We start from the raw sequence: 26324 nt of genomic DNA, 5'->3' as shown, positions 1-26324 counted from the left end.
TTTTTTATTTACTGCAGGGATAACTTCAAGTGTCTCCCAATTTGCAAATATTTTCCTTTGCAGTGCAGCATGAAAAGGGACGAGAGGATCCTATTGGGGTCCTTTATCTAATATAACAGTAAGATCATCTTGCTGGAAAGAGGGTGCAGGTGTAGTCCACCCCAAAAATTGCATAATTCTAGCAATAAAGGCCCTGTAAGGTATTTCTGCATGTTCTCCAGGTTCTGGTCTAGCAAATTCTGCCTCTGGAGAGGTATCTATACCACTGGCCTCCTGTAAATACTCTTGTAGATCTTTCAATCTGTTTTCTTCAGAGATTAATTCCTCTGGAATGGGTACTGTTGTTCTTTGTAGGCCAAAAGGTCTCTCATTGTCAGAGTCCCCCCCTTCCTCATATATAGAAGATAAAGCTTCGAAGTAATCAGATCTTGGATAGGGAGTAAAACCCATTTCCAGAGAAGAAGGAGCCAAATTTGTGATTACTGCTTGTGAAAACGTCGTGGTTGTCGACGTAGACGCTGTAGGTTTTGACAAACCCGTAAAAGGTGTTGAAAACGTTGAAAAGGGCCTTGATGTACTCGAGAAGACTGGAATTCTACTCAGCGTTGTCGAAGTTGTCGACCCAACTCTCGCCGTCTTGGTTGGAGCTTTCGACACCGCTGGTGCCCGTGGCGTAGTAGAGGTTTTAGGCATATCTTTCATTGGAGTCGACAACGGCGTCGAAGGTATAGGTAGGTGCGTCGATGGTACCTTATCCGATGATGTTTTGCCTTCACTTGAGGGTTCATGACGCTCTCGAGTATTTTTGCTCGCCGAGTTCCACGACTCGCAGCGTTTTTGTTTTTCAGGTCTTTCACCAAGGGTGTCACCTCTAGGCATCTCTGAGGGGGTCGAGGCCACTTTCTCGAAGACCCTAAGCATTTTTTTATGAAATTCTTCCCACTTAGCCGGAGAACTGTGTTTTGTGGGGCAGGTGACCCTTTCCGGGGAACTTGAGGAAGAGGAAGAGGGAGATCTATGAGGCCTCTTCTTAGAGTGTCTCGATCTCGAAGAGTGATGGGAACCGCTTTGAGATCTCGATCGGGAATGTTTCTTTTGACAGCGAGGAGACAAATGTCTCGACTCAGCCCAGGATACTTTTGAAGGGGTAGTAGTTTTAACAGCCTTACCTCTTTCGAACTTCCCCTTATGCTCCTTCAAGGCTTTTGCCATCATGGACATGTAGTCCCTCACACTCTGAACACTGGTGCTCTTATCCCAGGCACCACAAACAGATCCTGTGAGGATCGGTTAGAGACATTTTTTAAAACCGGATCGTGGCGTCGATGGTTCGGATGAAGATGCCGTCGTTAGAAAACTTTTTTCGATGAATTTCGAAGATTCTTTCGAAGAATGGAACCGAGCGTTGCGTCTCCGAGGCTCACGAAGCGCAGAAAAACAGAACTGAACAACAGACACTGCGCAAGACTATTTATACCCATGGTGATGTCTGCGCTGATGCAGAGGCCTTCGAGGGACACCGACTAGAGGGACGTCGACGCGCAGCGCCCTCTTCTGTGGACATTTTTTTTCCGAGGCCAGCAAGCTGGAAGTGGATTTATCAAAGATAAGGAATACGTCGCATGACACAATCCCTTCGAAGGGAATATTCTCGACCATCAAACAAAAACAAAATACAGTCCTAGTCAGTCCTTAGTCAAAATAAAATTGCCTATACTAATAAACCTAATGCCCGCCTTCTTTTTAATACAATAATGTGTAAAGGGAATGAGTATTGCAAAAAGGAACAAAATTAGTGTTCAAAAGAAATGTCAGTATGGCCGAGAAAACTCCCTTCCCCACGTTTTGTAGCACTGGGTAAGGTGGCACACTTGGACCTTGCGACACACTCTGGCTTCGGACACAAGGATGCAGTTTGTTTCGTGGACCAGGGCCCACTTTGCCTTCCACAAGTCGCTTGTTTATCCGCTGGACCTCTCGGCTTTCTCTTACTCCAGCCCAGGTCACCTTCCAGCATGCAATACAGTTCAACAAAAGTTTGATTCCTCCTGGTTACCACAGTTTAGTACATGTTTCCCTCCACCAGGCTCAAAACTTTCAATCACAATTTGGGGGGTTCCCTTCCCCAAGCTTCAATCATAACCTTCATAGGCTTTACTCTGTCAGGCTCAAGCCTCCTTTCACTTTCCTTCCGTTGTCGAAGGATTTTGAAATTGCAAGGCTTTAACTTTTAACTCTGGCATGACCACTTCGACCTTCTTTCCTTAAATGTCACTTTTTCTTTCCTCCACCAAGGCCTTTTGGTGAATGTAGTTTCGAGCATAGTACTTACTTTAAAGTTCAAAGATATCTCTCACATCCAGGTTTCCCTCTGCCGGAATCAAACCTAACAGCTGAAAGACATTTTCACATCCAGGTTTCCCTCTGCTGGCATTATAGCTAACAAGTGTTCAAGTCTTGTATCTCAGTTTCTTTCTCTTCCTGCCGCTTCTACAGCGTCAGATATTTCACAGAGACTTTTGACTGGGCAATCTTCTTGCGCCTAACCACTCGGTTACTTTGGATCTTTAATTTACAGTTCTTTACAATGCTTTGCTTTCTCTCGCTTCTTATCAGCATAGCGCAACCTTCAAGGCCCTTCGAAGGTAATTATCTCTCTCTGGGGTGTCCAAGGATTCTCAGTACCTTGGTTCCATCCTTCGGACTGTCGCTCAGCTCCACCCAGTTTGCCGTCGCCCTGGAAGAATAGTTCCTTCTCGTGCATCGCCTTGCCCAGAGTGTGTCCCAGTGTTCCAACTTTTAACCAAGTGGGGATAGCCAATAGGTACCAGGTGTATGCAATTAAGATCAAGTGCCTGACCCTGCCTGATCTTATTAGTGGGACAACTCCAATGTATTGCATGGGTGGTACTCCTTTTAGCCTGAGACCTCCTCTTCCTCGGCTCAGTGTTTGTGTAGGAAATGGGGGGTTCTGGGAAGTTGAAATATCCTATAAAATAGGATGGGACAGGGGTATCTCAAAAGGGAGATACCATGTCTCGCCATCGGAGCGTTCCTCCCACACTCCCTGAGGACCCCACACTAAGGTGATCCTCCCGCACTGTCAATCATCAGGGTCTGGATCCAAATGTGATGCCCGTGCCCTGGCCACCCGAGTAAGGCATCCCCTGGGTCTAAGCATTGAAACACCCTGTTGTTTTTCACTGGGGACATTACCGGGCCTGGTAATGACCTGGGGCAGCAGTTACAAGCCTGAGTGATGCAAGGGCTTTAACGTAAGCCCCAGGGCATTACCTGGCCCAGTAATACCCCCCTACTTGTGTAATATTGCTTAAGTGAAGTGTAGTTATGATACTTTGTATCCTTATAAACGTTTACTCGATGACCTTTTGGTTACTATGACAATGTGCACAAGACAAGCTGGTGATAGCTGTGTCATTTTTACAATTTTTAGGATATTTTTATTGTGCACTTTGCATGTACCGGGAATGGCTACTTAAGGTGGCTAGCACCCTAAAATAGCCGTCCCACGTGAGGTTTGCTTGTTCTTTAGGCATCTTGTCCTTTGGCCTTCTTCCTGCCTTCCCAGGCCAGGAAATAACCAGGTTACTCGCCGTAGTGACCACCTTACTCCTAGTCCATAGTCCCCTTTCCTCCATACTTATGGAACATTGGTCTGTAGATAGGTAGGCGGAAACCGCCGAAAGATAAGTTCTACATGACAGAACGTGAACACCCGACTCTGCTAAGTGAGATACAAAGGACAATACTGTGTCCATTGTAGCCCCCCTTGGATCCAGCTGCTTATTTAAACACCAATGACAGAACCTGAGCCATTTGCTTCTGTACTGGGACCTAGTCGAGGGTTTCCTGGCTGCCTGGATAATGCGCATGTTATCCGCAGACAGGCTAAGATGTTCTAAAGACCTGAACTCAGGAACCATGCTGCCAAGCTGAGTGATTGTGGGGAGGGGTGCCACAGTTGTTGTTCCTCCTGGTGAAGATCGGGGGTCACCGGTAACCTGATCGGCGGATACACCGACAGGTGTTGAAGTTCTGAGAACCAGAACCTAGCCGGCCACCACGGGGCTATGAGTAGAAGATAACAGTTCACCGAGTTCTTCAATTTGCAAATTGTCAGATGAAGTAGAGGCAGAGGCGGGAAGGCATAAGCCCTCATGTTGTGCCATGGAATCTCGAGAGCATCCCCTAGCATTCTCCAGAGAGGAGGAGGCCTCTTGTGGAGGCATACAGAGGAAGCTTCTTATTTGCCGTCAAAGCGAAGAGGTCCACTTCCGGAGTGCCCCAGCGCAGGAAAATCCATGAGGCGACCTCTGCCTTCAGTTCCCACTCGTACCTGACTATCGTCTGCCGACTGAGGGCATCTGCCGTGACATTCAGCTGGCCCGGAATGTGTACTGCAAGAAGCCAAACTCCATGCTGAACCACCCACTCCCAAATCTGGACAGGCAGTTCCATGAGCAGGGGAGACTTGGTGCCCCCTTGCTTGTTGATGAAAACATCGCCACTGCATTGTCCGTGCGAATCCGGACCACCTTGTTGGCTATGATTGGTCTGAACGCCTTGAGCGCTAGGAAGATCGCCAGGAGCTCCAGATTTATGTGGAGGAGCTTGTCCTGAGGCGACCAAAGATCCGAGACATGAAGAAGATCCAATGTCGCACCCCACCCGACAAGGGAGGAGTCTGTCGTGACCGTTACATTCAGAGCTGGGTCCTGAAACCCCGCCCCCACCGACAGGTTGCTGAGAGACGACCACCAGTCCAGGTCGGCTCTCATGGAAGCTGGAATCGTTATCAACTTGGAGTCCGGATCCACAACCTTAAGCCAAGAACTCCGAAGAGCCACCTGAGTCTGCCTCATCTTGAGGCGAGCAAGAGGAAGCGCCAAAACGCATGAGGCCCAGAAGCCTCTGGAACCACCAGGCCGACATGCTCTCTGACTACACAAACATCTGACACGTGGCCAACAGATCCGCCATTCTGTCCCCGGTCAGGTACACTCTGCAGTCGATCGTGTTCCAGCGAAAACCCAGGAAGATCAAGTACTGAGAGACCGTCATGGAAGATTTCCGCCAGTTCACCGACAGCCCAAGATGGAACAGGAGCTGAAGGAGGGACTGAAGATTGCACGCGGCTTTCAAGGGGCAAGGGCTGCGTAAGAGCCAGTCGTCCAAATACGGATACACATGGATACCCTGCAGACGAAGATGGGCCGCAATCACCCACATCATCTTCGTAAAGACACGCAGTGCCAAACCTAGGCCAAAAGGAAGCACTGTAAGCTGGAAATGCTCCTCTCCCACAGAGAAACGGAGATATCTCCTGCGTGTACCTCAGATCAGAATATGCATGTTGGCATCCTGCAGATCCACCACGCTGAGCCAATCGCCCATCTGCAGGGAAGACCGTATCTGGCCGGGCGTGATCATCTTGAATTTCTGTTGGGGTAGGAAAAGATTGAACTGGGAAAGGTCTAGGATGGTGCGCAGGCCAGCCTGGTTGGGTTGGGCACCGTAAACAGCTTGGAGTAGAAGCCCTCAAGGGGAATGGGTTCCACAGCTCTGAGGTCCTGCAGTTTCTGCACCTTGGCTTTAAGGGAGGGCGATCCCGACAGCTGGAAAGGAGGGTTGAAGGGTGGGGTAGGGGGTAGAGGTAAGCGGAAGCCCACCCGAGCGAATGACAAGACCCACCAGTCCTCGGCGATGGTCTGCCACGCCTCCCAATGAGACGCAATGCGTCCTCCCACCGGGGTCCCGCCTCATTTGGCAGGCTTTTCAGTGGTGTTACCACCTGAACCTGAGGAGGAGGCTGAGGAGCGGGAGAAAAACCGAGTCTGTTGCTGCCTCTGGCGGTTATTACCCGATGGAGTATCTACTCTGCGGGATTTCCGGTCTAGGAAGCCCCTGAAACCAGAGGAGGGCTGGCTCTGTGACAGGGGTCTCTGGGGCCTGCAAGGGGTTTTAACCAGGACTGACAAGGACTTAGCTGTCTGGGTGCTGTCCTTTTTTTGGTGAGCTCCACATCCGTTGTGGAATGAAAAAGCTCCTTACCGTGTCCTGTACCTCCCTCGAGAACTGGTGACATGCAACCACGCCTGTCGAGCGGTGTCCACACCCAGCATAAGGCCCCAAGCAGACGTGTCGACTTGATGAGCCGCGGCCTCAAGCAGATCCTGGGCCAAGACTCTGGCGTCAGATAAACCCTCCTTAAAGTCTTCCAGCTTCTCGACCAGAATGAACTCCTAGAATTCCGACAGACCTTTCCACATCTTCATATTAGCCCCGCTAATACCAGTTCTGCATTAGCCTGCCGGAGCTGCAAGGCTGAGTTAGCGAAAATCTTTCTCCCAAGGGAGTCCAGGAGTTTGTCCTCTTTCCCCATAACCCGAGTCGCCGTCGTAGAAGAGGACGCTGCAGGCCTGGACTGCAAAGTGGCCGCGGCCACCACTGTGGAGGAGGGGGGCAGACACCTCTTCCAAAGAATGTAGCCTGTATCGCGCGTCAATTTTCTTATTGACAAAAAGTCCAGAGTGTGGCTTTTCCCAGACCCTGCAGACCTCGGCCAAAACGTCCTTCTGCAAGAACAGGCCGGTACGCTCCGAAGGAGACAAGGTGAACGCCCCCGATAGCACACCCTCCTGCGGAGCGGGTGCCTCGGGCACTGGAACCTCCAACAGCCTCATCATGTCCAGTACCCGATGATAAAAAGCTTTTATAGAGCAGGGCTGGACTTCATTGTGTTGATCGCCCCGCGAATCATCTGACAGGTCAGGATCCTGCTGGACCGTGTCGGACACCGCCTTGTTCACAGGGGACAACGGAGGCAAGGGTGGAAGGGTTGGCAAAGGCACCGTAGGCAAGGGAGGTGCCGGCGGAACCACCGGAAGAGCGGGTGGAGCCGGAGGCGCAGGCGGGCATATCTCCCTGAAAAGACACTTGAAATACTCTCTCATGGGGTCGGTACGCATGAGCGTCTGAAATTTGCCGAAAAAAGCATCCCCCGGAGACTGTTTTGGTGCCGAGGAGGCCTCTCATGAGGAGGATAATTCCAAGGACGCAACGGAGAGGGATGCCAAGCAAGCTCATCCCCCGAAGTGTCCACGAAAATCAGGGGTGCCGAACCCACAGGGAACGAGATATTGTGCGGAAGTGGCATCCGAGCGTTCCAGTCGTACACTGGACGAAAAGGATGCGCACAAGGAACCTTATGTTCACCAATAGAATCAACTGAGGCCGATGGCGTAGTTGAAGGAGTAGCACTCAAAATGGCCGCCTTGGTCGTGGCGGGAACGGCCGCCATTTTGCCATCACCTGAGGGGAACTGCGGCACGTGAGGAAGTGAAGCAGGGGTCCCCGTCGATGGATCAGGGGTCTTAATTTTAGCCTTAATGTAAGAAACCTCGGCTGAGCTGGTACTATGAGGCCTGGAATTTTTCTGCGACATACCAATAGCCAAACTAGCCTTCACAGGAAGGACCTCAGCACTGCCGGTAAAGGAGGAACTTCCACTCCTTGCCCCCTCAACAGTTCTGGCTTCGCCACAAGAGCGGGAACGGTGAGGAACAACTTTCACTGACAAGGCCTTGGCAGACCTCTCAGAAATGGTGGTCGCTTTAGCCTCTGCATGAGAGACCTCGGACCCAGGTCCGGTAACAGCCTTACTAGCGCGGGCCTCGAACATCCGTTCGGTCACACCAAGCCCAGCCGAGGCCTCGGGGCGCACCCCGGTACATTTGAGAGAGGCCGATAAGGCCTCAGAGCGAGCTCGCGTACCCCACGACTCAGTAGAACAGGGTCTACAGGCAGCCCCCACAGGAGGGGCCTCGGAGCATGCTCCGGTATCCACAGGCCTCTTACGGAGACCCTCAGAGAAAACTCTGGTACAATTATTAGGCCCAGAAGGCACCTCGCGGCAATCCCCGGTGATAGAGCGATCAACGCTCCCCCCGGCTCGGGAAGAACCTGGGCCGGGGTGCTCTGAAAAGTAAAGAACTTACCGGGCGTTTCTTTTTTTCATCGATAAACGCTTGAAAATGCGAAAGAGGAGTACATCGAAACACTCCACCGCTCCAACCGACATAGAAGTGCCCAGACTGAAAGGGAGTCGCAATAAATACAGGAGTCCCAACCGTGATCCGGACCCAAACACTCTAGACAAAGAGGATGGGGATCCGCCCTCGCGAAGCGTTGGTGACATGATGAACAATCTGGAAAGTCTAGCTTGAACGACATAGACAGACTAGTACACGATCGCTAGCGAGAGCCAGAGAGGAGGAAAAAAGGGAAGATGATCTTCCGAGGATGCAAGCGCGTCCAGTCTCGATCGAGCAGAGAAAAGAACTGATGTGCGATGCGCGGGGCGGAGCCGAGATGGGCAGGGCTACAGCCGCGTGCCAGGCCCCGCGTAGAAAGAGAAGGGCTAAAAAATAAAATTGGGAAAATGTTTGGATGCTTTTACAAAGTGCTCCGGTCCCGTCCACAAGTATGGAGGAAAGGGGACGGGACGTAGGAGTATGGCATATATGGAAACCCCTTTACTGGTGAACGCTGTTGCTTTTGTGTGCAAGTGGGCTTTTTGTGTGTGTGAGCCAGGAGGGGTGTGGGGGTGGGAGGATGCTGGGAATGTCTGGTCGCAGTCCACATCTTTTGGAGCCAGAGAGTCTGTTGCTCGACGGATGTGATGACCAGTGGTTGTCCAGGATTGGAGAACCCTGGGCTGTTTGAATGTTGCAGAACGTTACCATTGGTGGGCTTGGGTGAGCTCCCAGCCTGAATTTTGGATAAAGGGACACCAGCAGCTATTAAACAGATCATAGTTCGAACGAAGACTTCTGCGATGAAGAACAGCCCACCGATGACCCAAGGACTACTCCTGCAGCTGACCAGTATCAACTCCAGCTCCTTTGCCCGATCTCACAAGACCCTTGTTGGTGCTTCGACCCTTGGACCAGGGGTGGGGGGGGGCACGAGGGAAGGGCGAAGTCAACCAGTCTCAACTCCTGCTGGAGGATCCATGCCTAGGAAGCCTTCGGAAAGTGCCTCTGAACCACCTGGGGGACTGACCAGCTCCCTTTTGGGCTGCCTTGCTGCTGCCATCGATACTCAGAGCAGAGCCTTGGGACTTGCAAGATCTTCAGTTTATGCCATAAGTTGCCTATCCTCGCATTTACAGCCATCTCACGACAAGGGAAGCTCTGCTGGGGCTGCTTTTGTGTTCGCCGCTGCAAGATCGCCTGTTGCCGCCTGACCGTGGTGACCTCTGCATGAACAATCCGTTTGCAATCCTGGGAGGTGTCCTGAAGGGTCTGAATTGCCAAAGTCTGCATCTTTTCTTCTTTTGGTGGTCTTCGTCAAAAATGTGCCTGGGACCGTCTGCTGAGAACCACGACCAGCTTCCGACCCCTAGAGTGACCTCTGCACCCATTGCCCCTGGGCTACCCTCACCCGAACCAAGGACAGAAGATTGGAGTCCTAGCTAATTCCGGAACACCTGAAGTGTCACCTGGAAGAATCAGAGTCGGGGTATGTTAAGGCATCATGAAACAAGACGCAGACAACAGCAAACACTTTTATGAACTTAAATGTCAGGATGGTGTAAGGCCTTACTTTCCCTCTGCTAAGGTTGGATTTCCCTACCTAAACAAACTAAGGATAGTCTGAGTCAGTAAGTTCAACTTAAAAGTCTTTCTGTGTCCAAAACCTATACTTGCCCTCACAATTACAGCTAAACAATGTGCAGGGATGTTAGCACCAACAGACACAGTGTTCCAATTTAAAGTTCTGAGCTTATTATAGCTAATGGCTTGCATTTCAGTCCCTTTCCCCAAAACAGTTCCACACAAAGGAGCATGGGCTCCCTTCCCCAAGTTCAACATAGTACCAATAGGCCTCAAGGTTCCCGCCCCCAAGTTCAACACAGTTCCAAAGAGTCTCTTGACTTTCAATAAGTGTTCCAAACCAACTTTGCACCTTTTCAGGCTTTTTAACGGTTCAACTAGCTTGTTCTTTTCAATAATTGATGGGCACAACAGTTCCAATAACTTAACTTTCCTTGATTCACTCCAAGTAGGAGCAGTTGTCGGACCACACGGTCCACCCACTACAGGTCACGCAACCGATAACCATTGGCACTTTGTTATATTCACTTGTTCGCATTGGACTTCTTTGCCAACACAGGCAACCTCTTTGAACCTGTGTCAATTGTCCACTTGCAGTTCGTTTTATCTTTGGCAGCTTCTTCCCTCTGCCACAACGTGACTCACACCATTCACTTTGTGGGGTGTTTGCCTTGTCACCACTTTGCTTCCATACTTCACAATAGTGCATATCATTTGCCTTTTCACTTGTTTCCTCAGTCCTTGTTACTGGCTTTCATTCGGTTCATACTTTCACCTTCTTCATCAATGCCTTTTTACTTCCTTTCTCTGTATATTCGTAAATGCACCTTACTTTCCTTTCACTCGTGCAGTGCTCTTATGTATTTTGCATAACTCTTCCTTAGTTCGGTATTCAATAATAAATGAAACACTTTGCAGCTCGCTCAGCATTCAGAAAAATGTCCTTTGGTCTTACGACCCTCGTATATGTTTTTATCTGATCGGCATCTCTTTGTGCCCAACCCTAGCCCCTGGAGAGCCCCAGCTTGACTATTCCCTTTCCGTCACTCACCATTCTCCGGCGGCTCCTCTGGGGGCTTTAGGCTTTCTCCTTTGCGGTTTCTTGTTCCCCGTTCAATCACGGAAGCTCAGAGGAGCAGTGCTCATCACTTCCAAACCTTCCTGCTACTTTTGGTGGCTTCCTGGAGTCTTCGGGGTCCCTCAGCTCCAGTGGGGGACACACAGCAGTGGATTCTGCAAGGCTCCCGACCTTCTCACAGCCCGCTCAGGCTGAAGCGTCCTTCTTGCTCCCCTGCAGTGCTAAGCAACCTCTCCACCAGCGCCTCTACAGCCTGCTCCATACCGGGTTGCCACATCCTTTTGCCTAGGGTCTCACGCCCAAGGCTGCTCTCTTGCCCCAGGCAGATCGCTCTTTTCCATTTGCTGGTTTCCTTTTATAGACACCTGTAGCCTTTCAACTGGCTGCAGGTGCAAGTCCTTTGCCTGGTCCCAATTAGTGGGACATGCCGGATCATGGTAGTAGTGTTTTACAGTCCTCTTCTTCAACACAGGACCAGAGTGGCAGGGTGCATTGTGATAAAGGAAAAGGGGATCCCATGCCTCATCTGTAGACATTCTCTCCCCACTCCCCAAGGACCCCCCACCTAGGTGATCCTCCCTTGCATATCCACCCCCAGGGTCAGGATCCAAAAGCGATGGTTTTTCCCTGGCCATCTGAGAAGAGGATCCAAGGGGAATAGATGGGAGGATGCCCTCAGGTTCCTCACAGGGGTAAAGTTGACAGAACTGTATTGGCTCCTCCCACCCACTGGTCTCCCAGAGGGTAACATTGGGTGTAGAGACCTTAGCCCTAAACTCTCTCTGGCCTGGCCATTTGTCATCGAACCTGGGTTTAGGATCCTATGACATACCTTGGGAATAGGATAGAGTGGGGTACTTGCCTAACTTGAAGTAAACACTTACCTTAGAAACCATAGTTGGAACTTGTGACGTTTTGGGAACAAGGCCCCATACACCTTAGGCATTGACTTCATAAGACAGACAGAACTGGGTTTGTGATACATTCAACTAATCTAAATGTTTTTCTTTTCCTGCACCTGATAACTCCCCTGTTGAATACTGGTATTTAATGCATTTGCAATCTTATTTTTAAGGGTGAATATATGTGTATATTGTGACTAATCCATAGATGTAGTCAATTCTCCCTGAGGGGAGCCCCTTCCCATGAGGTCAGGGAGGCGAGGCTGCTACCCGATAGTCGCCCTGGGGGTGGTATTCAGAGCAGGAGGATCTCATGGGGAGGTCCCCCCACCCCCATGGTACTAGGGATGACTATCCAGGGAGAATGCAGTATACTTCCCCTTGATCCACCTGCTCTACCCTCCTCTACCTTGCCATCCCATGTACATGTGTCATGTACATAGTAGGAACAGTACTGGGGTGATGAAGAACATAGTCAACCCAAGAGGGATCAATAGTATCTATAGTAAAGGTACAGGGATGAAGAAACACTACGGAGCAGTCTAGTGTGTCACAAATTCTGGGCTTCCAAAGTCAATACAAAATAGTAGAGGGACAACAAAGCAGAGAGAGAGAGAGAGAGAGAGAGAGAGAGAGAGAGAGAGAGAGAGAGAAAGAGAGAGAGAGAAAGAGAGAGAGAGAGAGAGAGAGAGAGAGAGAGAGAGAGAGAAAGAGAGAGAGAGAGAGAGAGAGAGAGAGAGAGAAAGAGAGAGAGAGAGAGAGAGAGAGAGAGAGAGAGAGAGAGAGAGAGAGAGAGAGAGAGAGAGAGAGAGAGAAACACCACCCTCAAGGAACCGCAAGTGCAGATGCCCACCGGAGCAAAGAAGCAACAGGGTTGCTAGGTGGAAACCAGACAGACAGGCGGAAGGGTTCCAAATCTGTCCAGAGAGGAAGAACTGGCAGGCTGTTGGGGAATTCCCACGCGCAGGCAGGCGAAAGGAGATGTGTAAATGTGCTGCCAAGGGAAGTAACACAGCCCCAGAGGAGCAGAACACTGCAAGGTCACTGCAGCTTCCAGAGAGCCATAAGCAACTGTGGAGAACAGGAAGAAGCATGCAGGACCGACAAGCACCCTAGAGGTACCTGGGTGGCTGGGACGGTTAGTGGGGCTGCGAAGGAGAGAGGGGCATGGGTCTGGGACCTACACTCAATTGAGAAGATCATCACAAGCCCTCTTATTTGGCGCAGTACCTGGCAGAGGCGTGAGCCAGGACTGCCAGAGAAATCAGAGAGAGAAGAATGGGTCTGTTACCAGCACCCTCATACTAAGAGCATCATAATCACTCTTCCTCATTGCAGTTCCTGGCAAGGAAGTAAATCAGGTCTGCCAACACAGGCCTGGGACCCGCACACAAAATAAGAAGCTTGAGTAGGGCCTGGGTAAGGGCGTCAATACCCCAGCCTTCGTGAACTGTGAAAAAGAGCCTGAGAAGGACCAGGGGAAAGGAATCATTCCCCCAACCTTCGTGAATTGTGATAAAGGTTGATAAGGGCCTGGGGGAGGGAGTCATTCCCTGCAGTCTCCATGAACTGTGATAACTAGCATGAGAAGGACCTGGAGAAGGGAGTCATCCCCTCAGCATTCGTGAACTGTGGTAAAGAGCCTGAGAAGGGCCTGGAGAAGGGAGACATTCCCCCTACTACAATGAAGCAGCAAGCAAGCAGAGATCAGAGGAAGGAAGCCATACCCTGTGGTGTTGTGTACCATGAAGCAAAGCCAAGTGAGGCCTGGGGAAGGGAGTCAATCGCCTGGCACTGTAAAAATACTGAGAACAAGGAGAGAGGCATTCTCCAGGAACCCAATAGTGAAGAAAATTATGGACAATAAAGAATGATGTTGGAGTTGGAAATTTACCTTTTGAGTTCAAACTGAGAACTTTACAACACCATAAGCTAGAAATTGGTTTTGCATTTTAGAAAGGAACTGAGACTGTGGGAAAGTAGTCATTCTCTCAGGTGAAGTTTCCACCTGACAATTGGAACTATGATCCGTTGTCCAGAAGAAGGGACAAGAAGGTAGCCATTCTTCTGGATCAAGAAGATTCACTTCCTCTTTAACTTAGTTACAAGTGTGAGGGACAGAAGTAGGCATTTTGACACACAACAGGTGGACCCTTTTAATTTATTTGGACATTGTGACCAAATCCTTAGTTCCTTAGTTAAGGCCAGCACACTCCTCTTAGAATTAGGGAGAGATAGGTTTCCTCTTTATTTTGATCAAGTAAATGTGTATGCCAACAATCATGTCACCTGTGTGTCAGTCTCCCCTCCTGCACTCTTACAATATAATGTGTTTTTGATTACATTACATGCCTGTGATTTTTTTAAATGCTTAAGTGTGTTCAGAAAGGCCTCATATTTGTACTTTCATATACTTACTGACTAACTTGAATTATTGTTGTTCTGTGTGGACTCATTGTAGCTCTAGACCACTCTCACTCTTTGAGGCTAAGGGGTATGGGATTTTGGCTAACCTCTCAGTGTCTTTCCGGATTACCATAAATAGGGTGGCCTACTACAATCCACCCCATAGGGTCTGACTTTGGAAATCTGTCTTAACACTGTTCCATCCATCCCACAGATACATTCCTCCAGGCACTTCACAAGTGTCTGAATGGGTGGGCTGGAAAGGTTACAGTCTTCAGTCTTAAATCTGTGTAAATACAAATAAACAATACACATATACCCAGTGCTCCAGATAAGATTTTGAAGTGGAAATATTTTACTCCCCATTTTTTAAAGTTGGGAGTAAAATAATTTTTTTTAGGGAGTAAAACTGTAAGTTCAATTCCCAATGGAAGTATTTTATAACTCAGTAAAGATGTTTTAACTGGGAAAAAAATACATTTGTAATAATCATTCCTTTGCACCTAGTTATTTATACACATTAAAAGATACAGGTTTACTTCTTCCAATCAGGCAGTATTTATAGTTGTTTCTTCCTGTGGCACTATGTGCACTACTGGTCCAAACACACCCATGGAGCTGTGTGGGTCAAAGCAGGAGCACAATGTCCAATGATCCCCCTGATGCCCCCCCTGATTTTTATTTTTTGGGAATATTTGCCTATTTCCTAGGGAGTAAAAGTGGCTGATACACCCCTTATCTATAGGGCTGTGTGTACCTTTAGGCCAAGTGATTTATGGGAGATTTAGTCATTCATGTTTGGCAAGTCTTCCGTTTTAGGCAGTGTGATTTTTTTGGATATGTTTTGTTGCAAATAAATTCCTCTCCATCAGGTAAAAGGGGAGTGGAACATGCAAAAATGGTTTGATATTGTTTCCACTACAGCTCAGTTGCATTTGTAAGGGAGCGCATTAACTCCAAGAAGGACTACAACCAAGACAGAAAACGAGTGGCTGCTTTGCCTGGGGAGTGAAAATGGAGAGCAGGCGTGCGTTTGATGTATTTAACTGTCACAATTTATTTCAGCTACACATTTTAGCAGGGATTCTTCTATACCTGGTTCATGTAAGGGTCTGCATTATGGCTGCTGGTGTATTTTAACTTCTAATTTTCTCGAAGTGAAACACCTCACACATTCCTCCATTTACTTACCACTGGTGATTGTCTTACCTTAGGAATAATGTAAAAGAGTCTCTGTTCCAACATGTCCCACTGGGCCCAAATTATATCTTCTGCAGCTCTGTCTTTAGGGGGAAGAGCAGAGTTTGCAAGTACCTAAAGGAAAGGAAAAGCAACTCTGCTGAAACAAACCAGACTTGAAAGGCAATGATCTAGGTGCCACAAACTGCTGAGTTTCAATGGTTTGCATCTTCTGATCGCCACAAAGTAACTAATTTGCAAATGGCAATGTAAAATTGAACAATCAATACAAATATAATCTTCATACAAAATGTAAATATTTAAAGAACTGAAAGTCTTTAAAATCAGTTAAACCATTATTTAAAACTGTAAAATAGACATTTAAAACCCTGGGTGATTTGGAGCACAATCTCACAAACCACCTACATTAAAAAAGTAAAAAGAGGCTTGTAAAAGTCCAAAAACTATTTTTTCTTCATTCAATGATCAGCAAAACAACACTTTGAAATATAGCAATGATGCACACCATCATGACACCTGCTCCTAGGCTGCATCGGAAATGTAATCTTGTGAGGACACCGGGTGTCAGAGTATCAAAACTACTTAGGCCATGTACAGTTCTTCCTATATGGGTTGTGTGTGGAGCCAGGAATGAGACACAGACACAGAAAACCCATAATTGTGGTTACAAAATATAATAATTGAGGTTTTGGAAAATAGCTTGCTGTACATACTCTACGGGGTATTTCCCCACGTCAACCAAATCTAAGTGTCTGTCCTGTGTCAAGATGTCCAAAACAAAATGTCCTGTGTCTGTAATCAAATCCTAGCCCTCAAATTCTAAAAGTAACTCTAAGGTGCTAAGGGTAATGTCCCTGGCTTTGAAATCGCACAAATGTTCAAGTTCAAAATAAAGATGCAACCCAAACTGAAAGGTTCCCAGTGGATAGTTTTCGCTGTTCCAGGGAATGGCTCCCTTCCCCAGGTTTCCTTTCACCAATACAACAGATCAATAAGGCAATCAAAGTACTGAATAGCCCAAGAGGATAACTCTCTCCTCTTGGCATTCCAATACACTCCGAGGGAAACATCTGCCTTCCCCAGGTCTGTTCAAACAATTCAAAATCCTAAGGACATGAGTCTTCCTTGGGATCCTTTGTTCAACAAAACAACTTGGATACAAAACAACTTGGATGCAGGTCCCAGCCTCACAGGAAACCCGGTATACTCTCCTGCCAGGTTCTTTTCCACATTCAATGTAATTTGACTCATAAGCCTGCCTTTGCCTTGTATACTCTCCTGCCAGGGTGTTTTCATGTGGTTCACTTTACATACTGGCAAACTTGGCTTTGCCTGGTATACTCTCCTGCCACGGCTTTCTCGTGTGTTTAACTTTATACACTTGCAAATGTGGCCTGGGGCAGCCCTGGAACTGCTTCACACTTCCCATGGCCACCAGGAAGATTTCTCTCCCCTTCCTGCGATGGACCCAGCATGGCAAACCTGTCCAGCATTCCTTCTGCTGTCTCCTCAAGCCTCCAGGCTCCATGGTCTTCTCTACACCCCCCGTCAGCACACAGGCGCCAAAGCTTCTCCCGACAGTCTGTCCCGTCCATGCTGGTCAGTGTTTTTAAGGTTCATGGCACCGATCATACACTCACAACGACTAGTGCATGGTTGCGGCTTCTCGGCTTCACCAATCCTCATTGCTCCATTCAGCCTCCTAGTCCCAGTGTTTTTAGATACATGGGAATGATAGGCAGTCCTTGGCATTCCATTCACAGAATATTTTAATATGTCATCAGTAGGTTTTATAGGTGGTTGAGGGGGACTCAAGAGTATGCCATGAAGGCATGAGAAATGGAGGGCAAGTCCCTAAAAGCGAAAGGGGTAAAAGGGAAAGAAGGACATGTGTAATCATCTGGTCGCCTCCACCCATGTGGTCCTCCCTCATATAGCCGCCCCCAGGGTCAGGATCAGGTAGCGGGTGTCATCCCCTGGCAACATGGAAAGAGGCTACCTGCGGAAAAGGAGTAACGCCATCATCAGATTCGTCGCAGTTTTGATGTAGCGGACTGAGCTGCAGGTCTGACATGTGTTCCAATAGCAACCGAGGTAAGCTCTCTACCGGGAATTCGGATCCGTTTGAATACCTGTGGATATTCCAAAAAAGGAACGTAGGCCAGCCAGTACTCAATCTGTACTCTGTGTTGCATACCTCTTCAGAAGGGTCAGTGTCACTGTCTCATATTATATATTTATTATGCTATGTCGCTGCACCAATCCGAATGTATCCCAGGAAGCCGTACATTAGCAACAGGGAGACTGTCATGTCTAAAAATGAACATCTGTCACACTCGTTATGTGGGAGGCTTGGGGGACGGGATAAGGGAAGTGATGTGGCGGAACGGGGAGGAGGAACGGAAAATAAAGGCAGATTTAGAATAACCCTAAAACCATGTGGATGTTTCATTATTGTGCAGCTAACGCTGCACGTGAAACTAGCAACGACACTGGGGGTAGTGACCCTGCTTGCAGGCGCAGCAGCGCTAGAGTCGACGCTCCTTCTAACCATATGAAGTCGGTCGAACATCCCGGAGGCGACATATCGAGGTCACCCGCCGTGAGCAGCACGAACGTAGGAGGCATCCTCTGCTCGGCGACACCTCATTCGATCGCCGAGGCCATAGAGCGGAACGGGAGAATCCGTCCATCAAGACGCATACTGGAGTGCAAATAAAGCAAAGGGGAGCAGACACAACAAACAGTGAGATCACACCCGTACACCTATTTCAGGCAGATACAACAAGACACCCTGAGTGGGTATCTCTGTGAAAGGAATATAACCCACTGCCAGACAGCAAGGAAATAATCAAATAAACCTCACCCTACCCACACCAAAACAGTAAATAAACACAAGATAAAAGGACCAGGCATGAATAATACAAAATGTCAGTCCAAGAACCAGCAGCTTGGGGTCAACCACAGATTTTAGGACGATGACCACAACAGATGAGGGACACCTTCCCTATACACACACACTGCTTTCCTTTTGTTATGACAGGTACCACACATCTAGTGCCCACATGGGCCAGGTGAATATGCTAGGGGAAATCAACCTGCCCCTTCCCCCCGTTAAACAGCGACTATAGTCCCCGCACATAGCAGGTGGTGAGTGACCACGACCATCCAAAGGAGAGAGAGGGACCAGCGGGGGGGAGCAACGAAGAAAGTGGGAACCTCGAGAGATTCTCTAATGTCGGGAAGCAAAGGCAAATCAGCGGTAACAAGAAAGCAGCATCAACTCCTGAGCGGGATGACTCCATCCATCGCAGCTGGTCCAGAGACTCTGAACCAGGGGACCCCCAAAACAAATCACAGATCTGCTGATCGTACAGGAGGGGGATCCCAACACCCTGACCCTCAAAATGGCCACCTCAAAAGAGGACATGGATGCCTGCTTCCAGGAGTTTCAGAACAAGATGACTCAAGCCTTCCAGATGCAATTTGCGGCATTCATGGGAGAAATGAAACAAGCAGTGGCAGAGATGAAGAGGACTTGGGAGACTGAACAGACGCTAATGAAATGGCTTTGCAGGAGATGGTGGAGGACACTCTTAGAATGGACATTGCCCTCGAGGACTTGCAAAGGCAACTCCTTACATCGAGCTCCAATGCAAGGATCTGGAGAACAGGTCTCGCAGATCTAATATTCGCATTCTGAACCTCCCGAAAGCAGTGGTGGATGGTGATTTGAAAAATGGATTTTCAAAGATTTGGTGGAGGAGGAGCATGGCGGCGAAGTCCCGATAGACAGGGTGCACAGAACGGGCCCAAAGAGACAGGAGCCCGGCTCCAGACCCAGGGTCGTGGTGACTGCACTAGCCAGATACCCGCAGAAGGAAGCAATCCTTTGTGCAGCCCGAGCAGCAGAACCCATAACTTACAATGGGTTGAAAATTCACCTATTCCAACACCTGGCTCACTCCACCCTCCTCAAAAGAAAAACATTGGGGCCAATCCTCCGATTCTTGCAAGACAAACAGATCAAATACAGATGGACATTCCCCTTTGGGCTGCTGTTTTAATGGAAAGGCAGACAACATAGGGTTACCACTCTGCAGGAGGGTCTGCAAATTATCCACCTTGAGAACGAAGAGGACACCAGAGGGACAAGCAGATCGCTGCAACGCTCCCGCTGCCCGAAACCCTGGGAATGGACACAGGTAGACTCTGGACGCAAGAGGCCCCCACCGCGGGGCCCTCTGCCTAAAACGTGCCAGAAGAATGATCCAGGGACTAAGGATCTCCCAAAATAGACACGAGGGCTTGACCCCAAGATTCATTTAGCAGATAGCACATCAACAACGCAGTCCAACTTATCAAGGGACAGAGTGCGTGAAGTACTGTGCACCTGGAATCTCATTGGGGGCTTACAACGGGCCTCCGACTAGGCCCAGGGAAAAGTCACGGCAGAGGAGACACCTAGGTAATGAGACTCGCAACAGGGCAAAGGGTATGGGGAGCGGAGGGGGGAAGAGGGCTCAAGTTGGGGAAGAGCGTTTAAGTTAATCCGATCCATGGACTTTGACCTTATGCATGGTTAAGTTCCTCTTGCTGAATATACAGGGGTTGAACACCCCAGTAAAGTGAACAAAACTGGAAAACCTCTTAGCACACAGCTCACCAGATATTATAGGCTTACAAGAAACTCATTTTAAAAAGGCAGACGCACACCGCCTAAAATTGGGACGGTTTCAGCTGATCGCACAGGCCAATGCAGAGGGCAAAGTTGGGGGGGAGTTCTGATTGCAATGAAAAAAGGGCTTCCGGCCCAGACTGTATCCACAAAAGCAGGTAAGGAGGGAAGATTTATTTTTGTAACACTGCAAATAGTCCTTACACTAGCTAGGGTTTATGCTCCCAAAATGGATTTCTAAGATCCATACTCACGGATTTGCAGGGGTTCACCCAAGGGGAGACAATTCTAATGGGGGATTTTAATTTAGCATGGGATGCCAACAGAGACAGAAGCACGGGCACACACCACCCACAACCTCCACCGACCGTAGCGATACAACGGAAGATAAAGCATCTGGCTTTACAGGATGTGTGGGTCACTCTTAAGGGTACAGATGCGGGATACACGTTTTACTCCTATGTGCATCATACTTTCTCCCGCAAAGATTATTTCTAGCCATCATCCACGTTGCTGAGCAGAATCAGCACATAATACCCTCCCAATAACTATCAGATCACGCGCCAATAGTGGTGATCATCAACATGCGCAGATCTCGGAAGAGCTTGTGGAGCTGTTCTTATCCGAGAGAGGCATGACGGACACTTTCCTCCAGGGGGAGGTGGAATCCAAAATTAGAGAGTATTTTGAATTAAACAGTGGGGGGGACCTCGGAACCAATGGCATGGGATGCATTCAAAGCAACATTAAGTGGGGAGTTGATTGCCCTCCGGGCACGCTGGTGGAAGCAACAACGGGCCCTGGAAACCCAGTTGGAAAAGGACCTCCAAGACGTACTAGACAGAATGAAGCACTCCACATCTAGGAAGCTGCAGAAAGAGCATCAACACATTAGAGGGCAGTTAAACCTCATCCCAACGAAAAAAGCCAAATGGGGCTTGTTGGTGCTTAAACACAGGTATTTCATACAGGCCAATAAAGCAGATAAGCTATTGGCAAGACAACTCAAGCAGAAGGTAGCTGCGCAAACTATTAAGGGGATTAGGGTCCCACAGGGGGAAATGGCCACAGGACCACCAATATTGCGGCACAGTTTGTCAACTTCTATGCAGACCTATATAGAGCGGATAATCCAGTCGAGACACTCCAGAACGAATACCTTAGTCCACTCACCCTCCCGAAAATCTCCTGATTAGACTACAAAAGTCTAGAAGCTGATATCACGCTGGAGGAAGTAATCCAGGCAATCAAACGGCTTCCTGTGAACAAAGCCTCGGGCCCAGATGGGCACAACACTGGGTTCTACAAAGCGTATCAACATATCCTAGCGCCAAGGCTGACAGCCCATTTACTTCCTGTGCCGATATGGGAGCAGTCACTCCCTCAATGGAAGAGGCCAAAATACTTCTGTTCCCCAAACCAGACAAAGACCCTGCGCAATTTGGCTTGTATAGACCCATCACTTTCAATAACCTGGATGCGAAACTCTATGCTAAAATTTTAGCAGGCAGATAAGAACCCCTACCGATAAGTCGGGATTCATACAGCTCTGACAAATGCATGATAATATCAGGAGGGTCTGCCACATACTGGAAAAAAAGCAAAAGAAAAGAGCCTGCAGTTCTCCTCTCCCTAGACGCAGAAAAGACTTTCAATAGGTTGGAGTGGTCCTTTCTCTTTATTTCCCTGGGGAAGATGGGATTTGGGCCAAAACATTTGGCTATGGTACGTGGCAATTCTAGAAATCCAACAGCGCGATTATCGGTGAATGGGGAATTATCTGAACCAATTAAGCTAACAAAATGCACCAAATAGGGTTGCCCGCTTTCGCCACTCCTGTTTGCCATACATCTTGAGCCCTTTATGGTTGGAAATTCACTCCAACCGAGGCATTAAGGGCATTAAATTCAGGGGATGGGTAGGGGAGGAGAGCACACAGTAATGGCATATGTGGATGATAAGCTATTGACCCTATCAGACCCAGGAAACTCCCTGCAGGCGGTGATAGGGGATATAAGCCGATTCGGGAAAGTAGCTGGATTAAAAGTGAACCTTGATAAGTCAGAAATACTAAACTTAAGGCTGTTGGGGGAGAAACTAAAGCAAACACAATCGCTAACTCAGTTCCAATGGGTCTATGATTGCATTAAATTACTGGGGGTAAGAAAAACGCCAACTCTGCAGGGCCTCTAGGGGGCAAATTAACCCCCGTTGATAGCGCAACTGAAGCTACAACTCTCTAACTAGGGTCCCCTAACCACGTCCTGAATAGGCAGGATCAACGCGATAAAAATAATGGTACCGGACTCGTTCTTCCAAGCAATGTACAAATTGATAAATGCATATCGACATTGACGCAAGCGATGCAGATCAGAGAGTTCTGGTTTAAAATCATGACACAATGGCACTACACCCCAGCACGTCTGAAACAAATGTACCCCAGTGCATCAGAGAAGTGTTGGCGAGGATGTGGCGGGATAGGGGATTGGCGGCATATGTGGTCGGGTGCCCAAGACTGGCAAGGTTCTGGAAACAAATCAATCAACATCTGCACTCAATTTTCAGAACTGAGTTGGCCAGGCACCCAAGGGAGGGGCTTCTGTGTGAGGCTGGCCAGGCCAATTGTCAATGGGCAAAGTCCACTATAAAAGCATACACTACCCTGTAATTAGCAGCTCTTCTAGTGAAATGGAAGGATATAGACCTCCCCACATGAATTAGACTGGCTGGCTAAGGTTTGGCAATATCTGTGGGATGGAATGGATGACTTACTAGCTGCAGGGCATCCAAGCCAACCACAGAACGGACTGGGAGGAGGTGATGGATTTCCTGCAAGAGGACTTCAGAGAAGGACACTGTCTGCACAAATTCTGCTTATTGGAAATTGGGTAAATCCTCTAGCTTTGTGCGTTGGGATCGGTGTGTGGGATGGTATGGGAGGGGAGGGGGTTTGTCGGGGCGGGGGGACTGGGTTCGAGATTGTCTGTTGATTATATGTTTAAATCAAATACATTTTATTTTTTAAAAGTCAGCGCTGAGAAATTGGGACATCAGATGGTGGAAGGCTGCCAAGTGTTACAAACAGGTCGGCAATGTGTAATAACCAAGACCACGTCCAGCTTTGAAATAAACCTAGATATCATAAGTCCACACTATGCACAAGCACGGAACACCACACTAAAACTGGCAACATTCACAAAGAACTGCCACAATGCTACTGGCTCAGAGTGCAGGCTTTGCGGGGTGCCAGAAGAGACAACCACCCATTTTTTATTATTTTGTCTAGAGTATAAATACCTGAGGCAGATCTACCTCCTGCCGTTATTCAGACTTGAGAACATACGGAAGGCACACTTTTGCACTGCAAATGCACAACTGACCTAAACAGAGTCTTTTTTGTTGCTAAATTCCTGCATCGAGCATGACTAAGACGGAATAGGCAAGTAAGACCAATATTGTAAAGTGGTCTGTAAGGCCAACAGTATGATAAAATTGTGTCCTGTAAAGGCGTGCGTTTTTGCTTAACCTGCTCCTCTCAATCACGTTGGGTATTGTGTTTCATCTCCCCCTCACCCTTAAACTTGTTTTTATATTCTGGTCACCTTGGATGTGGCATGGGAAGTAGGCCTAAACGGCAGCAATCTTTTAATTGATCTTTCCTGCTCATTTTTTGTATTTTGTAGCTGCTACTATGGCACCCAGAATGAAATGGACCAATGGTGTTTTGCACCAGCACTTACACTTCACAATTTTATTTTATTATGATCTTTATACCTACTATGTATTTAAGTTGTTTTTGAATGTTTTATTCTGGTGGTTGACGTATAATGAAATATTTTCTGTGCACAATGTTTTATGAAATTGTTTGAGATGTGCTTTTATGGCTTAACTCTGAATAAAGTATAAAGAGGACTAAATGTGTGGTCCGTATGTGGGGGTTGGAAGGTGGGTTGTATGGCGGAAAGGGGACTTTGGACTACGAGTACTGTGAGAAGGGGTGACTCACCCACTAGTCCCCAGGGATCACTCTCAGGTGGCTGGGGTACGGCTATTGCCTTTGGATCCAGAACCTGGGGGTGGACCAGTGCAAGAGGATCACCTGGGTGAGGGGTCTTCCAGGAGTGGGTGTGAGATAGCTGATGGTAAGACGCGGTATTCCCCTCTCTTTTGTCCGTCTACCCATCCTATTTTTTAGGATTTACCAAAGTGCCAACTCCCCCGCCCCCTTTTACACAAACACTGGGCCGAGGAAGAGGGTGACAGAGAGTAACCAGACTAACACTCTCACATCGTACTGGACGTGTCCCGTTAATTGGGTCAGGCAAAGTCAGGCACTTTACCCTAAGTGCATACACCTGATACAAGTTAGCTCTCCTCACACAAATAAAAGGCAACACCTAAAGACACACTCTGCGTAGGGGGGAACACGAGAATGAGCAGAATTTCAGGGACAAAGCCATACCTACTGGAGCAGAGCGACGGCCCAAGGGAGGAAAGCAGCGGGCCGAAAACCCCAAGGCTTCCCTACTGGAGGTTGTTGCCTCTGACAGACTACGAAAGACACGTGGCGAAAGCCGGATCCCTTAAGTGAAGATTGCAATGTGTTTCAAGGACGCCAGCGACCCTCCTGGGTGAACGGTAGAGTTGGGGAGGCGAGGTCAAGTCTGTGGTACTAACCTTGACTCGAAAAATTGTAAAACCGCAAAACAAGAAAGAAGCATACACAGCCGGTGAGCTGGCAAGCGACCCGAGAGACTGAACCGCATGCATGCAAATCCCATTAGGGACCTCCTTCTTTTGTGCTTTATTCGCCACCACAATGGTGGACATCATCCATCTGGTAATGGACGCCTTTGGCGTTTGTGAACCTGGCAAGACACCACAAAAAGTTACAAACTGAGCTTTGGATTTTCTGGCGGACTGTGTAGGCTAGAGGAATAATTTAAGTACCCTCTCTGAAGGGTCAGAAACCTGAGGTGGACAACTTTCAGATGATTTGTCAAACAATGGCAATAAAATTCAAACAAAAGTTTCAACCAAACGCCTCACTTGCCCTGCTCCAACAGGTATTTCCATGCGTAAATGAACAAAGGGAAACACTCTATTTCTGGCCCTCACATATATACATAAACATAAACAAGAAAATATATGGCAATTCACAATATCCATATTGGTGTTTGTAACACCTTCAAAGTCTTTGATTATAACCTGAGCAAATTCCCCTTCCCCAGGTTTCAGGTTAAAGTAAGTTCTGTTGAATAACACAAAACAAGGAAATCCGTGGTTGAAATAGAATTCCAACACAGTTCTTGACAAAGTCAGATTCTTAAATAAAACTTCCAAAACTCCACAGTTCAACACAGAAAAGAATCTTCTTCTCCAGAAAATATATACCTTAAACATTCAACATTCCTTAAACAGTACCAATGGGATTCATGGTCAGGATGATCTCTGTTACAACTTATCTGATTCACAAAACACAAATAGGTTGAAATTGGCTTCTCTGCAGAGGGCTTCCCTCTCAGCACCACTAAAAAACAACACTTCTTCTGTTTAGGAACCACTCCACAGTACATTCAACTTCTATGGGGATACTTCACACCCAGTCTTCTACTCCCACTTCTGTCTGGTAGACTCTCCTGCCAGACCCAACTCCATCAAAGATACACCATGCAGGTTTCACTTTTCTGCTTCACAGTGTTTCAATTAGGATGCACCTTAAGTTTCAGTTCCACTGAGACCTCCAATGTTTAACACTTCTTCAACTTTAAACAGCTTTAAACAACTTGGTAACAATGACAAGATTCATACCAATGACCTTTTAATTCTGCTAGACAAGTAATGTCTCTTTACCATCAACTTTCTTCTAGGGCCACTTTTCAACCACTCTTGTCTTTTGTAAGCCACCAACCAAGTATTTCCAATTTAACCTCAAATAGCTTTGGCAATGTGAGTTCATGAACAATTGCTGTTTCTTTTAAACAATAGTAATTAATTTACAAGTTGTACCTTAAGAGATGCTATTTTAGCCCCATTTCCTCTGACAGCAACAGTTATTCCCACATAAACCTTTACTGTAGCTTATTTTGGCTGATGGCAAGGCTTGTTCAATTCTGGGCTTAAGGTAATGCGTGTTTGTTCTCTTTGGTTCACAATACTGAGTTTTTTTTCCTCAAAACTGTTTTTATTTAAACCGTTGGTTTGTGGGAATTTACAGCATATGAAATAAACACAGACAACATACAAAGGATGACCAATGTCAAATGCATAAATCAGGATGGAATGTACTCCCCCTTTAAATCCCGCATCCAATAACCTCTCAGAACAACAAGGCCCCTTAGGAAACCCCAGTCAGCAAATATAGTCTGGCCAATCTAGGCTTAAATGTTAAGGCCGAAAAGTTCAAACAAGGGTGCCCAAAT

At 47.8% G+C, this 26324-nt stretch overlaps 1 protein-coding gene across 2 annotated transcripts in view; it reads right to left on the bottom strand.

Annotated features, from left to right (window-relative positions):
• Positions 1-26324, bottom strand: part of GSAP (gamma-secretase activating protein) — a 2819616-nt gene that overhangs the window by 2172160 nt on the left and 621132 nt on the right. For both annotated transcript variants that reach the window (XM_069628052.1, XM_069628053.1), the window contains exon 9: positions 15234-15338. In XM_069628052.1, the coding sequence (XP_069484153.1) occupies positions 15234-15338 (105 nt within the window). The remainder of the gene's footprint in view (positions 1-15233; positions 15339-26324) is intronic.

Source organism: Ambystoma mexicanum, chromosome 12 (assembly GCF_040938575.1).
Source record: "Ambystoma mexicanum isolate Mex_15411 chromosome 12, UKY_AmexF1_1, whole genome shotgun sequence".
NCBI classification, from domain to species: domain Eukaryota; kingdom Metazoa; phylum Chordata; class Amphibia; order Caudata; family Ambystomatidae; genus Ambystoma; species Ambystoma mexicanum.
Note: the sequence above shows the minus strand (reverse complement) of the source record. Positions and strands in the feature narration are given on the sequence as shown.